The sequence below is a fragment of the Notolabrus celidotus genome, chromosome 15, assembly GCF_009762535.1.
Source record: "Notolabrus celidotus isolate fNotCel1 chromosome 15, fNotCel1.pri, whole genome shotgun sequence".
In the NCBI taxonomy this organism is placed as follows: Eukaryota; Metazoa; Chordata; class Actinopteri; order Labriformes; family Labridae; genus Notolabrus; species Notolabrus celidotus.
In genome coordinates, this window is record NC_048286.1 from 19,514,507 (window position 1) to 19,530,184 (window position 15,678).

The window sequence follows — 15,678 nt, forward strand, 5'->3', positions numbered from 1 at the left end:
CACCTCCTTGTTTTGCCCCCTCCCTATTGCATCTCTCTCTCCCTCCCTCTGTCTCCTTTCACAGAACCAAACCGCTTTGTAATGTCCAGCCTTGGCAAGTTGCACCCGATTTGCTGTCACAGTCTTAATGAATTCATCTGTTTGTGTATTGGCCATGGGAGCATCTCTCCCTCCTCCCTCTCTCTCTCTTTCCTATCCTCTCCCTCCTCCCTCTTGGTGGTGTTCCCCTGGGGACTCTATATATACCAGGGACCACTCCAGGCACCTATTGTTCCTCTATGTAAACTTACAGACAGATGCCCTGCACCACAGTGTGGGAGAGAGCCCACAGAGTCAGGAGGAGGGAGACTATTAGCGATCAGAGAGTGAAACCAGACAACAAGGACCTGGAAGCACTGCAGGCAGCCCTCATCTCCAGCTCCTCTACATCCTTATCTGCCTTTACAAGTGTTTCCTGCCTGTCTGGAGGTCTGATGTTCTGACAACATGCCGCTACTCATTTCACTACTGCTTATGGGACTCGACTGCTTGCTGGCAGCTCCAGCAGGTCGAGAGGTGTACAGGATGCCCCAGAGTGCACTCAAAGGTAATTTACCTAACTTACACTTTTAAGCCATGTTTAGTTGTGACAACAGCACCTAGCACTGAGAAGTTTGGAAACATGATTGCTGTGCCTTTAACATGATCCTTCAGGGATTTCCAGGTGTAGCGCTTACTATTTAAAACTAGCTGGGAAATCATACAGGAATTAAAAATCATCATCATACTGGAAAACACACTGGTGTTTCTGATGTGATAACTCTAAAGTCTTCAAATGGACAGAAAAATGAGCTGCTATTTGCAGTCCCAATCAGATACACCAGACACCTACATTTTGGGATTGTCGTTTACATATCCACTACATGTTTATATTTTCAGGTACACAGCTGACACACAAACAAACTACCTGTTATTCAGCGGTATGATCTCCAGCTTATTTGGATCTGCACAGTAAATACTTTTACTGATGTGCAGCAGGTATCTTAGACTAGAATAGCAAAAATAACCCTTTTGCAACACTGTGCATTTTGACCTCCTTTCTAATTATCTTCCTAAACTTGCATTGGCTACATTTGTGCACTTTCCATGTATTTCAGGCTTGTCAACTACAGGGGAATTTGTTAAATCCTGTTGTAGAGCACAGGGGAGAAGGACCTCTGGCCCTCCCTGGTTGCAGCCCTGAGTACACCAGAGCCTTCATACAAATGGCTGGTGATAGCAGTGTGTGTTTAGAGTGTTCAGAACAAGGGACTTGGGGTCCCAGCCGCCCCGGGGCTGCCAGCCCATGCCCCTGCGGCCTGTCCCTGCCCGCCAGCCTTTGCCAGCTCGGCCCTGGCCCTCTAATTAAGTCTTCAATCAGCATTGTTGTTGTTAGTGGCCTATCCTGTGATGTGGTGCGGCACAGAGGGGGGCTGCAGGGTTGGCGGCCTGATTGATGTGTGTCTGCAGTAGCATCACCAGCGCGCTGAGCGTGAGCTAGCTTCCATAACATGCTGCAAATGAGCTCAAAGAGAAGCATGAGAAAGAAGGGGGCTGCTCGCACACATACCAGAGAGCTGAACCTGTTCAAATTAAAGGATCACATAGTGTTCTCTCAGCAAATGATGGTCTCAATGCAATAATGAAGTCTTTTCATTAGCAATATTTCCCTGAAAAGTCTGGTGATGTTGTAGATATCTAGTATATTTGTAGCTGATCATCAGCAGACATCTGCCTTTCTTAAAAGTGGTATCACTCCTGCATGCCTAACCAATACTTTAGTTTTTAGTTTGTGGCTTACATTATTTATTTCACAACATTTTAATAGGAAGTCTCAGAAAAATCTATCAAACAGTTGTGTTGCTATTTTTCAAAGAATAGGGGGACATGTCTTAAAAGTTCTTTAACTTGGTCGACACATACACCGCAAATATATCTGCTCATCCACCGCCCAATGTGTTGCTCTGTCTTATCTATCAGTATATCTCCTCTTCTCTTTCACATCAATAGTGCCTCTCAGAATGTTATCAATGTAATTTATGTGTTGATCTCTAATGACATCCTTTTTATATGTTCCTGTCTCTCTTGCAGCTCTTTCTGATCGTGGTACCGTGGTTCTAGAGGCAGCCATGACCAGTGCTCTGTCTGCTCTCGATCGCGCCTCATCTGAGAGGAGTCGGGCTGAAGCCGGCTGCCGAGGCTGTGTCCCCTGTTTGTTTCAGGATTGTGGTCAGCTGTCTGGCTCTTGTTGTAAGTAAAATCATCCTGTCTATGTCAGTTAAAGTCTCAAACATAGTGAGATTTTCCTGTTTATGCACTACTAAATGATTATTTACATAGAATGTCAATAAGTATGGTATCTCCTCTCATCCATCAGCGTCTCCCTCTAATGCCTTATCGGAGCCAAGCTGTGATATCATAAGTAAAGCCCAGAAGCTTCAAGATGAAGCTGAGCGGAGTTGGGCTCTGAGTCAGGCATGTGCATACTATCAGCATCGCTGCCCAGCAGGCGAACTGGACAAGGAGAGCTGCATGAGGATCATGGGTGAGAGCTGCAGTGCCCGTGTCCTCCAGTGCAGCCTGCTTAACACAATGCAGAACCTGGAACCTGCAACACAGACCCATGCACAGGGTAAGTGGGTGATGTTATTCATGCATTCATATGGATTATCCCTATGCCTCTGATATTGAAATCAGCGACAAGGTTAACATTTCAATGTCTGTCCACAAAAGGTTGATTTTGCTGTATCTTCTTGACCGTCAGTGTCTCTGTGTCCCAGCAGCAGTGTGTGGCCAGAGATCATCCAGGGTTCAAAACATCACACAACCTCGTTCCAGGATCGTAGGCGGCTCTCCCGCACCTCTAGGCAGCTGGCCCTGGCTGGTCAACCTCCAGCTAGACGGTGGCCTGATGTGTGGAGGGGTCCTAGTGGACAGCTCCTGGGTTGTCACCGCGGCTCATTGCTTTGCTGGGTGAGTGTGAATCAATGTTTTAATAAAAGCTATGATTTGTTTAAAGTATTTAAGATCATTTTACATCATTTCTCCACTAACCTCCGGCTTCTCTTTTATTCTTCTGACCTCTACAGCAGCCGCAGTGAAAGCTACTGGACAGCCGTTGTGGGGGAGTTTGACATCACCAAGACTGACCCTGATGAGCAGGTCCTCAAAGTGAACCGCATCATCACTCATCCTAAGGTAATGATCAATGATATGGAATATATATAATCAACTGTTCAATCAAATATGTCGACCAGTCATTATAGCATTCAATCATTTAAACTTTCTGCCCCTCCTGCAGTTCAACCCAAAGACATTTAACAATGACATAGCTCTGGTGGAGCTGACATCTCCTGTGGTCTTGTCCGATCATGTCACTCCGGTGTGCCTCCCCTCTGGAATGGACCCTCCTACAGGCAGTCCATGTCTGGTGGCAGGCTGGGGCTCCCTTTATGAGGGTGAGTAGAAGAGAGCTGAGATAGATCTTTCACCTGACTCTTGAGATGTATTTAGTTTCAAACGGGGTGAATCATTTTTTATTTCCTTCTTTAAAATATGATGTGCTGTTGATGAAGGTACCAATCAATTTTCATTTTATAATATGGTGCATTTGTGTAATCTTTTCTTCAGATGGCCCATCTGCTGATGTGGTGATGGAGGCTAAGGTGCCCCTGCTGCCTCAGAGCACCTGTAAGAGCGCTCTCGGCAAAGAACTGGTCACCAACACTATGCTGTGCGCTGGCTATCTCTCTGGAGGCATAGACTCCTGTCAGGTGTGCAAAATGTCATTTTTTTAGTTGATGACTTTATTTTAGATCTTTGGGGGTTGATTTAAAACCTTCCAGTTGGTGAGAAAATAAGCGTTCTCTGAAGCACCAGATCACAGATTCATCTTTGGGGGGGTTTTTTGTCACTCATAGGGGGATTCTGGAGGCCCTCTGATCTACCAGGATAGAATTTCAGGTCGGTTCCAGCTCTACGGCATCACCTCATGGGGAGACGGCTGTGGTGAGAAGGGAAAACCAGGAGTCTACACACGGGTGTCTGCTTTCTCTGACTGGATCCAGGCTGAGATACAAAGTGAGTTTCAAGCAGTGAAAACGAGACAGAGACTCAAAGAGACTTGGACATACCACTTATTACTAAAATATAATCTACAATACTACAATGTATGCTTTTACTTTTTAGAGTCATTTGGAAGCAGGGAGCCAACATGTCCGGAGCTTTTAAAGACAACAGAGATGACAGAAGAGGAACAGAGGGCAGAGTTCAGTTCTCTTTGTCGCTTCTACACACTGACCTGCCCTGCTGGTCAGTCTGTCAGTTCTTGCAACCGAATGGCTGAGGACAAGTGCATCACCCGCTTCAAGAAATGTCGTAAGTGCTTTGATATAAGCCTCAGTTTGATGGATGTAGACCAAATCTAAACATACTATTACAGAGTTATTAAATTACATACAAACATACATTAATGTGAGATCATGCTGTAGAGTTTTCTGATCCATTGTTCGCTCTCTGTCATCTAGAGCTGCGCTCGTTTCTGCAGACCCTTCTGGACTTGCTTCAGAGGGCCGAGGACTACATCAGAGACAAAGTCGACTTGACCTTTTTCACCCAGACTCTTCCTCAGCTGGTGGAGCACATCTACAGCACAGCTTTCGCTCACACCAGAGAGAGGAGAGACTTAAGCCACGGTCTCACTCAGATTAAAGGTACACCATTGACACATTTTGCATTCACAGATAATCCGAGATACCCATATTCAGGTGAACTGAAAGATTATGAGTAGGATTGTTGGTTATTGTAGTAACAGGTGTTTTATTACTTGCAGAACAGCTAGGTGGAACTGTGGGGCCAACAGGGCAGGGTCCTTCTCCCACTCTTCCAGCTTTATTCAGAGACGTCGGACCCTCAGTGGACGACTGGGAGAAATACCTGAGAGGCATGGCTGAGGACCTGGACCATCAACAGTCTGACACTTTCCCAGACACCTCTTCCACAACAACCAGACAGGAGAACGTCCTCTTCTTACAGGTAAAATATCTGCTTTGTTGTAGACAAGTTGAAATGTGGAGGAGGTTTTATCACATAATATCACTTCAGATGGCAATCTTGCTTCAGACATTTTGCTAGAACATTCAGAAGGGAAACCTTCTTAAAGCCATCACTGACAGATTGTTTTTTTTAAACTGAGGTGTTTGTTATCTGGACTAAAAAAAGTATTCAATTTTTACACTTTCTAAAAAAAAATTGAAAATGCAATGTTTTTTGTCCCTGACCTTCTTCGTCTGACAGCCTGTAAAATTTCTGGATGCTTGTGACGGAGAGATGCAGACACTGCAATTCACTGTATTGATTTGAGGCCATTTTGTATCGTCTTAACTTCATGTCCAATGTATTGATGTTCTCCTCAGACAGAAGACTCCTCACTACATCAGCTGGAAGGAGAACTTCGATCTGTCATTTCTGCTCTGCGCTCCAAATTGGACTTAAGAGCTGCCCCTCCCATCATGCACCTGGACACAGTCTACCTCCAGGGGGAATCTTCTTATCAACCTTCTTCTCCCGAGTCTTCAACTGGAGCACCAGTCCATGACGGCCATTCCTCTTCCTCTTCCCATGAGCCCCAGCCGCAGCCATGGTCACTTCTGACAGCCCTGATGAATGAAATGGACAAATTAAGCACACAAGATGAAACTACATTGCAGACCAACACCTCACCTGACATAGACGCTTCTCCTGATTTGAACTGGGGCATCACATCAGAGGATTTTACTTTTGTTGAAAACGGAGCACAATTAAAATCATCAGTGTTACCGCTTGATGAGCAGTCCGCTGCTATGGTTCATTTGGTCACTGAGGGTGCTCACACGGAGACAACAGCTGAGCCCAAACGAACTGTGCGCGCTGTAAAAACTTTAAGTCTTCACAGAAAATACAGGAGCCTTCTCCGCAAGAGGCAGATACCTGGGGCGGTTGGAAAACGTATGTAAAACAACCTTTTTATCCAAAATATTTAAAAAATACCTGTAGAAAAACAATGCCTGTTATATTTTCCAATGAGAAGGTGTTGTTCATTTGATGAGTTGTTTTGTTTGTTCCTGTAGTTTGTCCTGGAGTAAGAGAGTCCTCACAGCAGGTCAACCAAGTCAGAGACTCCTACAGCTGGGTCTTAAGCATCCCAAACAAGAACCTGCGCATGAGCTTCCAAGAGGTGAGTTATTATTCAAGATGAAGATATTAGGAGTAGTGAGTTGCCAAGAAGAAATACTCTAAGTTGTGATTGTTACATTTTTTCTCTCTCTCCTTGCTTCTTTTGGTACTTCAGGTGTTAGTTGATCTGAGCTCCAAGAACGAACGAGGACTCTACCAGGCGCGGGTCAGAGCAATAGTAGGAGGACGACCTCTGACCTTCTACAGTCTTGTGGGCCTGGAGAATGAGTCATTTTACCGCAGCGTGCCCAGGATCATTGCACTGGCACTGGAAGCGCTCAAGACTTGACTTTCAAAAGAAAATCAAGTGAGATAAAAGCAAAGACTCAAACAAGAGATGAAGAGACATAGACTCTTAAAATCACCAGAAAAGCCTCTTCATGTGACAGACACGCACATCAAACGCACACTCACACAAACTTCATATTCTACCGTCTCCTTTGAAAGCATCGTTCCCTATCTGAGAGCCTGAGTTTGTCTCTAAATGAAAACGCAGCCATGAATGTATCAATCCAACTATCGACCGCCCATCATGCAACAGGATGTTTCTTTTTTATATGGTTGGAGACTCCGCCTTGTCTAACTTATGAATCTGTACAAAAGATAAGTTATTCATTATGTCTTTTGCAAAGGTTGAGCCTCTTGTGAAGCACAGACTGTATATATTATTCATATTCTTACCTTATTATTACTATATTTATTTGTATAGAGAAAAACATTTGTATTTTTGTAACAAAAACAAAAAACCTTTATATAAATAAAACTGTTATTAATGCACATGTTGTGTTTAATGCTGGACTCCAGGACTTTAAGTGTGAGATATTTTGCTTCTTGTTTACTGCATTTCTTTCTAGACGTTTGCATACCCTCTTGAGTGAGGTCTCAATGCTGATTGGTTCCCTTTATGACTCCAGACTGACCCCAGTCCTTTGACCCCATTAAGGGGTAAGCTTTCCCATCGACACTGCAGCTGCTGCTTGAGACCACACTACTTCCAACCTCCTCCTTGTGTTCACTCCTCATTTCCAGGACGAGGAGAACAAAACTAGGCTGACCTTTGGAGCCTCTTCTTGTCAGTTGTGAGTCAGTGATGCAAGAAAAGACAACTGCTGCTCGGTGGAGTAATACTCTCACTCGTGGACAAACCGATTTTGCCGCATCACAACTTTTATCCCTCTCGCTGTGGATGTCAAATCTCTGCCAAAGTGGTTATGATCTTCTATATGACCCCCAATAAAACCAAATAGCCTCATAAGTAATTTCCACCACATAGGCTGTTGTAGTCTTCGCCCCAGTCTGAGTGCTAAATGAGGGATATACTGGGATAAGAGTGGAACAGCTGAGTAAACACACACAAGAATACCTCTGTTGCCAAACATCAACTCTTGTCTCTGGCATGTGTGTTTATGTGCGAGCGGAAAATGTGCCAGAGCATTGTAGGAACAAGTATTTTTGACGAACACAGACACACGCATGCACAGTAATGACATGCCCCACATGCACATGTATCCCCCACAGAGCCTGTCAACCCTAAGAGAGGGCTGTGAGCTGTAAATGGAGGAGACTTAACACCTGTTCTCGTTTACTGTACAGCTCTTCTAGCTCTCTTGACCTGCAGACACACTCAGGTTGCTGCCCTCTTTGTCGTCTAGTCTCTCTGCCTGATATCCTTTTATTGTAAAGAACACATTTCACTATGTCTGGAGATGGAACAAACTTAGCCACCTTATTATAGCTCAGAGTCCAGGTAATTTAGCCCTCAAATAATCTCTATTTAAACTCTGCTCATGTGGATGCCTGAATGACAATAGCCAGGTGCACTTGACAGATTAACAATACAGTTGGTGTTACAATGGGGGATTTTAACACTGGGGAGCAGCCATGCACAGAGTACAACACCTAAACTAGATGCATGATTTGTTCCCAGTGTGTGTGTGTGTGTGTGTGTGTGTGTCTGTGTGTGAGTGTGTGAGTGTGTGTGCGTGTGTGCCTGTGTATTGTGACAGCTGGCTATGCAGTACTGGAAATACACTCTTAGATCCAACCCTAACAATCATCAACCACCAACCCCCAATCATTCCCCTAAACCCCAACCCTCCCGTCAGCTGGAGTACTGACTATGCTGGGAAACACACTGGCACACACGCACACACAAAAACACACAGGGCGAGTGCCAGCGGCTCCATCAAGTAGTGTCAATGTGTATCAGATTAGTGATCACAGCTTTTTGTCGGACGGTGCAGCACAAACACGCACACTAATGGACTGTGGACCTCCGCTCGCTCTGTCACTCTTCTTAAGGGTGTTTATGATTTCTGCCACAGGTAGGGACGCTCGCTCATCAACCACATATTATCATACAGCAACTTGTTAATTTTTAGGGATTTGCATGGTGTGCTGTGAATATTTGAGGTCATTGTGTTTCAGATTTGTCTTTAATTGAGTAGCTCACACATTTTCAAGATAAGGAAACAACACTCTCTGTGAAATCAACTTTTCATCACTTAACCCTTGGTTCAAACAATTTTCAGATCTCTTATTTTAAACATGTAGTGTACAATTACTTTAATTAGAACTTCTACTGAAAGTGGTCCTCAGTAAGAGAGTCTACTTCTGCCCTTGCTTTATTTTATAACATTTATCAATTGGAGCTGTACTACTTGGAAGAGCATGTATGTAGAGCTGCAAATCAGATTCATTTTTGTTTTTTCTATTGAAAGTGTTTTAATGTAACAGAAATCATACTGATTCCAGTTTCACACCCAATCTATCTAAAGGATGAGATACTGGGTGTAAAAACAAACCAAAACCAAACAGAAGCAACATTTGTTTGTGATTTTTTTCACAAAACTAGATTAAAAAGTTTAAAACCGACAGGCACTTTCCCGGCTGTAGTTTGTCTGGTATGCTTGGCCTCTGGAGCACAGGCGCAGGGTGTCAAAGAGTGGACTGACTCCTATAACAGAACCCCTGCCTGTTGGAAAGAAACACACCAAACACACCAAAATGACCACTGACTGTTCCAAATGATTACAAGCTGACACAACATAGACACAAAGAGACACAAAATGCCTTCAAATGATAGAATTGCAGGTCATTTTCAAATGTAGGAGGGTAGCTTGTACATGTTTGGTCTCTGTCTTTTTCTTTGACAAGGGAGACAGACAGGGTAGTGTTTGTTAGCCCCAAAAAGCCCTGCTGTCATCATTTTTAACATCCTTTAGGTTATTTTCTTAAGCACAGCCAAGCTCTCTCTGGAGTCATAGCCAACATTGTAAAAGTTTTTCCCATGTTAGCCTCACGATAAGTAAACTGAACTCAAAATGCAAAATTGGTGAAGTGCCATGTCATGACCTGAGAGTTTTCTCTGCAGCATCAGCAGTCAACCTTGAAGGGGAACTTTTCAAAGATCTGATGAAGGGCTACAACAAGAACGTGCGTCCCATGGAGAAGAGCGGTGACATCACCCAGGTCGACATCAAGATGACGCTCACCAACCTCATTTCTCTGGTGAGTGACGTTCAGTCAGTTTGTTGTATCTGACACCTAACTGCCTCAGGGACGGCTTTAACAAACAAAGTGTCTCTCCTCAGAATGAAAAGGAGGAGGCATTGACAACCAGCGTCTGGATAGAAATGGTAACCTTGCACACATTTCATCTGCTGGATTGTTTTTATGTTGAGTTTCTAGATGTTTGCACTAAATAATGAAAAGTTGAACCCACAATGTGAGTTTCTGTGTGTAGCAATGGTGTGACTACAGGCTGAGATGGGACCAGCCGCCCAGGTCGGCTTTGTACGGGAACATCACCTCTCAGCTACGGGTTCCTTCTAAGAGCATCTGGCTGCCTGACGTCATCCTGGAGAACAAGTGAGCGGAACAGCCTTATTTATACTTTAACTCTGTATTAGATCTCAGCCAGAAATCTGCTTACATAGTTATAAACAACTTCTAGCATTGACATCCAAACATAGCCAAGAAAGTTACATTTACCCAAGTAGTCAACAACAAGGGGAAAAAATCAACACAAATTGAAAGTTCCTAAGAGGAGCGTTGGAGTCCAGAAGCAATACAAAGGTCTGTGTGTGAATACATGAGTGAGTGACAGTCCATCTTTGCCCTTACCTGTTCACAGTGTGGATGGACAGTTTGAGGTAGCATATTACTGCAATGCTCTGGTGTCTTCTGATGGCTGTGTGTACTGGCTACCTCCTGCCATCTACCGCAGTGCTTGTTCTATCACTGTCAACTACTTCCCCTTCGACTGGCAGAACTGCACCATGATCTTTCGGTGAGTGGAGACGGGATCTGTTGACATTCAATCTTATGTTAGTGATAAGTATATATAGACTAAATATCACATCAGGTTAAACATTTGTAATCCTCACCTGTCACATGTTCTTGTGCCAACCAATAACTTTTTTAGGTAGTTTATAGAAAGAAACAATTAGATAAGAATTGGACATGTTACAGCAGAATAAATACAACCTGAGAGGGGGAAACAGCCAAAGAGATCTTTGAGCAGAATGATACAAAATATGAGTTTTTTTTAATAATAGATATTGAAAAAGCTTAATCCAACATAACCAATACTGAAGACTATTATATTAAATTGTGAAAATATGTATGCATAAGATATCAAGTATTACAACTACTAGTGAGCTACTCTATATTAATGCAGAATAGTATGTATGGATATGTAGTAATGAATAATTGCAATAACCTACAACCCCAACATCTACAACCCCAATACTAAAAAGGTCTGGACACTGCAAAATTTGAATGAACACAAAATTGATGGTGTCCAAATCATTTAATAATAATAATAATAATAATAATAATAATAATAATAATAATAATAATAATAATAATAATAATAATAATAATAATAATAATAATTTTATTTGTAGAGCACTTTTCAAAACCAGGTTACAAATTGCTTTACATGGGCAGCAAAATAAAACAGGCAGATCATAAAAACACACAAAAACACAAGTCAAGATAAAGAAATAAAACGTGTTTTAAAAGACAAAAAATTATCCTAAAAGAACTGAAAAATTAAGAAGGAATACAATTATTTTAAAATATATTGCTTAAGATGGTTAAAATAAGATAAAGTCAAATAAAATTCAGATCAAATCTGGGAAGGCTCTGCAATAAAAGTATGTTTTAAGATGGGATTCAAAAAAGCTCACTGACCCCGCAGACCTGATTTCCTCGGGCAGATGGTTAAACCCTATGACTGAAGATAGAGCAAAAACAACATATATCTAGTGTTGAAACTGAAACATTTGTTTTTATGAAAATATATGCTCATTCTAAAAGTGATGCCAGCATCATGTTTCAATAAAGTTGGACAGGAGCATGTTTCCCATTGTGTTGTATCACCTCTTCCTAAAACAACACTGTAAAAGTTTAAGAACTGAGAAGACCAGCCTCTGGAGTGTTGAACTGAAATGCTGTCCCATTCTTGCCTGATATAGGATTTCGGCTGCTCATCAGTTCCTTTGCTGTGTTTTTCATTTCATTGTGTGCCAAATGTTTCATTAGGTGACAAGTGGGGACTGCGGGTATAGGCCAGTTTAACACCCAGACTCTTCTTCCACTGAGCCATGCTGTTGTAATATAAGCGTTTTACAAAAAATAATCATCGTGTTAGTTTTAACATTTGATATGTTGTCTTCTCACTGTTTTAAATGTAGGGTTTAAATTATTTGCAAACAATCAAATCTGTTTGTAATTATAAGTATAAAAACAATATGTTATAAGGGATGTATAAGCTGTAAATGTATCTACATCCACTAAAACAATGCTATGAAATGAATGTAAGAGAAACCAAAGGGAATTCTAGCATACATAATAATATCCTTAATATAAATTCAATAGCTTTTAATGTTCATAAGCAGTGTACAAACTTTAATTTAGTGTTCAAGCGCTTATCAATGTCTTATAATCTCACAACAAATGCTATTATAAACCTGTTTTTATGTATTCCTATTAGAAATGAATGTTTCATACTCTCATTTGAATGATATAGAGTGCTTCTGTGTACTATATTTACATAATTCCATTCATGAATGACTTCTTATACCACTACTCCCTATGCGATAATAATACTTGTAAAATAAAATGCAGGTTTATTTGTTATTGATTTATTTAAATATGTTGTGCATCTTTTTTACATTTTAAAATGAATATTTTCAGGAGTTAGAGGGTCGACAAGGTCATGTCCTCTGTGTGGTTCCTGGATTTTTCCCAGTTTAATGACCTGCACCCTCTATAGTGCATTTTATTTATTTACACATGGTGTAGGTTTAAGTGCTCATTCTGATTATTTCTGCACATAAATTGGAAAAAATAACAACTTTGTTTAAACTGAATGTCAGGCTGAGATATTTCCTCTATTTTTAAATGCAAACTACAGGATCTAAAGCAGGAACAATGCTGCTTTTTATAAAGGCTCCCTTTCACTGTGCTGTCTTGTAAAAGGGAATAGATGATTGTGTTTGTTGTGGTGACAGACTGTCTCCCTGTGTTCAGCTCTCAGACTTACAGCGCCAATGAGATCAAACTGGTTCTCAAAGAGGAAGATAACCACACGCTGGAGTGGGTAGATATTGACCCAGAGGCTTTCACAGGTATAATGAAATATGCTCCTGTATCAGATGGATATTGTTATGCACTTTTGAAATTAAAAGTAAATGATGTAAACTTATTTTGTTGTCAGAAAATGGAGAGTGGGCCATTAAACACCGGCCGGCTAAGAAATTGATCAACAATCAGTACACTAAGGATGAGCTGGGGTACCAGGAGGTGGTCTTCTTCCTCGTCATCCAGAGGAAACCCCTCTTCTACATCATCAACATTATCGCTCCCTGTGTGCTCTTCTCCTCCCTCTGCCTCCTCGTTTTCTACTTACCTGCCAAAGGTCTCTATCCAATAATATGACCATAATCTTTGTAAGAAATCTATCTAGTGAATTAAAAATGCAGAAGATACCAAAAAAGGGACAAAATGTTTGAGATAATGTCTTAAAAGAGAACTAAGGTAAACTAGGTTTGCATTTTCTAGAAATGTACAGATTTATTTTATTTTCCTTTTTTAATTGAAGAATCAGAGTTTCAGCTAAGGTCAAAATTGTCCATCAAATTGATTTTTCATCAACACAAATCCTCACCACTCTGTTGAATCTTGGTTTGAGTTTTGCAGCTGGTGGTCAGAAGTGCACCATGTCTATCGCCACTCTTCTGGGCCAGACTGTGTTCCTCTTCCTCATCGCTAAGAAGGTTCCAGAGACTTCAAGGGCTGTGCCTCTTATTGGAAAGTAAGTTCCTGTGATTGCAATAAGATACAAGCCCAGGTTTTAAAAATTGTTTCTGAATATAGACTGCTAATGAGAATTAACATCTGAACCTCTGACTGCAGGTATTTGATGTTTGTGATGTCAGTGACCACCATGGTGGTGATGAACTGTGTGATTGTCCTCAACGTCTCCCTGAGAACCCCGAACACTCACATATTGACAGACAGAGTCCGAAAGGTGCGACTGTGGGCTATACGAAACCCTTCAAAAAATATTTTCTGTTAACAGGCTTCTAAATAAACAAAATTTAACATTTTCTGCTTTTTAACGTCTGACCTCGTGTCTTCTTCAGATCCTCCTGAACACCCTACCTAAGCTGCTGAGGATGCAGATGAGACCCTGGACACCAAACAATGACAACAACTCAGGAACAATTGGAAACAGTGACACTCAGACTGCAGACAGAAATGGCATGTTCCTGGTCCCCTGCAGACGCCGCAGCTCCATGACCCTCATCACCAAGGCGGAGGAATACGTCATGAAAACAGCTCGCTCTGAACTCATGTTTGCCAGACTCAAAGAAAGAAATGGATTGATGAAAACAGTGTTAGAGAAGCTGCGTAAGTATTTGAATAAGTTCATTTATGTAGAGAGGAATTAAAAGTGTGTTTGTACCTTGTAACCACAGAAGTATCTGGTGTGTCTTGCACAGATGACGGGCTGGAGGAGGGTACAGCTGAGCAGCTTAGTGCCAGTCTGGCGAGAGCATCTCCACAGCTGAGGCAGTGTGTTACCTCCTGTAAACACATCGCTGAGACTGCGAGACAACAAAACAACTTCCAGAATGTAAGAGCTACTACATTTTTGAACTTTATTCTAAAGACATGAGTCACCACAGTGACACATACCCAGGCAGGGGCGGATCCAGACTTCTGTTTTTCCGGGTAACCCACCTGGGGCACTGATTTATACAGGGGGGGTGTGACATACTGTAGATATATCAAGATTAATTCCATATACTCAATAAAACTAGAGGGAAAGAAAAACATCTCTCATAAATACATCCTCAAGAACATTTTATTGGGATCTCCTACATTTCAAAATTCTCTCATCTTGTGGAGTTTAAATCAACATCAGTGATGTCCATTTTTCCAGGAAAACGAAGAGTGGTTTTTGGTTGCCCGGGTGATCGACAGGGCTTGCTTTATCGTCATGGCATCCGTGTTTTTCATTGGCACCATCGGCATCTTCCTGATGGGTCATTTCAACCAGCCGCCCCTTTCTCCGTTCCCAGGGGATCCCAAGAAGTATCTCCCTCCCATGAACAATCTCACTGATCTAACCCAGAGTGGTACTGCAGCTGAGTTATTAGAGTGAGCAGAAGTACATGGTTTTATTTTCTTAAACTGCAGTGGAAATGTGGCCTCATACGTCAGCGATCTTCCACTATATGGCTGCAGCACAGAGAGGAGATACAGCTGTGTGTTTTTCTCTTACGGTAATGTTTGAGCTACCACATAACTGCTTGTCCATGGTGATGAAGGATCTGCTGCACAGTGCACGGTTTGGAGGGCACATGTTATGTGATGGCGCATTTTTTAATCAGTCATGATTGATTTTTAAGATTGAGAGTATTATGCATTAAATGCTGTGCAAGACAAAAGAGGAGTTTCCAATGCTCTCCCTGTTAGCAGCTCACTGTTTGCTCTATCTTCACTTTATTTATTCCTATCGATTTTATTTATATCTATCTGTTTTATTAAGGCTACCATGATTTATTAAGAGGCCTCAGATGATCACAACTGTGCACAAGCAAAAAAGTGCATAAAAGTAATCTTGTGATTGCACAGCCTTAAAGATACCCTGTGTTGTATTTACTGACTTGTTCATTTGATGTTATTTTTTTCCTGCCAGACTGAAAATTGTGTTACCATGCTGTTACAACTTGAAAAACTCCAATAAAGAAATGTATTCACAAAGGTACTCCTCTGTTTGGCACAGAAAGCACAGAATCCCCCCCAGACTACCACCAAAAAACACAGACCTGCTGCATGGACCCCCACCTCTCTGAGCAGGATTTCAATTACATGGCTGAGCGCTGCCTTTCTGACCCAACAAAAGGCAGATCCGGCTGGTTGGGATGG

General features: G+C 41.9%; 2 protein-coding genes across 2 annotated transcripts; both read left to right on the top strand.

Moving 5' to 3' along the window:
* Positions 1-481: 481 nt before the first annotated feature.
* Positions 482-6,908, top strand: prss56 (serine protease 56). The gene is made up of 14 exons (XM_034702914.1): positions 482-586; positions 2,110-2,268; positions 2,396-2,650; positions 2,802-2,991; positions 3,108-3,216; positions 3,320-3,476; positions 3,649-3,791; positions 3,939-4,098; positions 4,207-4,395; positions 4,545-4,730; positions 4,850-5,052; positions 5,433-6,003; positions 6,126-6,232; positions 6,347-6,908. The coding sequence occupies exons 1-14, from the start codon at positions 487-489 to the stop codon at positions 6,518-6,520; spliced, it is 2,703 nt and encodes a 900-aa protein (XP_034558805.1). The 5' UTR covers positions 482-486; the 3' UTR covers positions 6,521-6,908.
* Positions 6,909-8,478: 1,570 nt separating this feature from the next.
* Positions 8,479-15,485, top strand: chrng (cholinergic receptor, nicotinic, gamma). The gene is made up of 12 exons (XM_034702242.1): positions 8,479-8,555; positions 9,605-9,741; positions 9,825-9,869; positions 9,977-10,101; positions 10,367-10,522; positions 12,772-12,869; positions 12,959-13,159; positions 13,441-13,555; positions 13,657-13,771; positions 13,887-14,154; positions 14,247-14,380; positions 14,690-15,485. Exons 1-12 carry the CDS (start codon positions 8,492-8,494, stop codon positions 14,909-14,911), a joined length of 1,680 nt encoding a protein of 559 aa, XP_034558133.1. The 5' UTR covers positions 8,479-8,491; the 3' UTR covers positions 14,912-15,485.
* Positions 15,486-15,678: the final 193 nt, after the last annotated feature.

Coding starts and splice junctions, on each gene's coding strand:
- chrng (XM_034702242.1), top strand. CDS start 8,492: ATGGACTGTGGACCTCCGCTCGCTCTGTCACTCTTCTTAAGGGTGTTT. Junction 9,870..9,976: donor CCAGCGTCTGGATAGAAATG/GTAACCTTGCAC, acceptor TTCTGTGTGTAG/CAATGGTGTGACTACAGGCT. Junction 13,556..13,656: donor GCTGTGCCTCTTATTGGAAA/GTAAGTTCCTGT, acceptor CTCTGACTGCAG/GTATTTGATGTTTGTGATGT.
- prss56 (XM_034702914.1), top strand. CDS start 487: ATGCCGCTACTCATTTCACTACTGCTTATGGGACTCGACTGCTTGCTG. Junction 2,269..2,395: donor TCAGCTGTCTGGCTCTTGTT/GTAAGTAAAATC, acceptor CTCATCCATCAG/CGTCTCCCTCTAATGCCTTA. Junction 4,099..4,206: donor GATCCAGGCTGAGATACAAA/GTGAGTTTCAAG, acceptor TTTACTTTTTAG/AGTCATTTGGAAGCAGGGAG.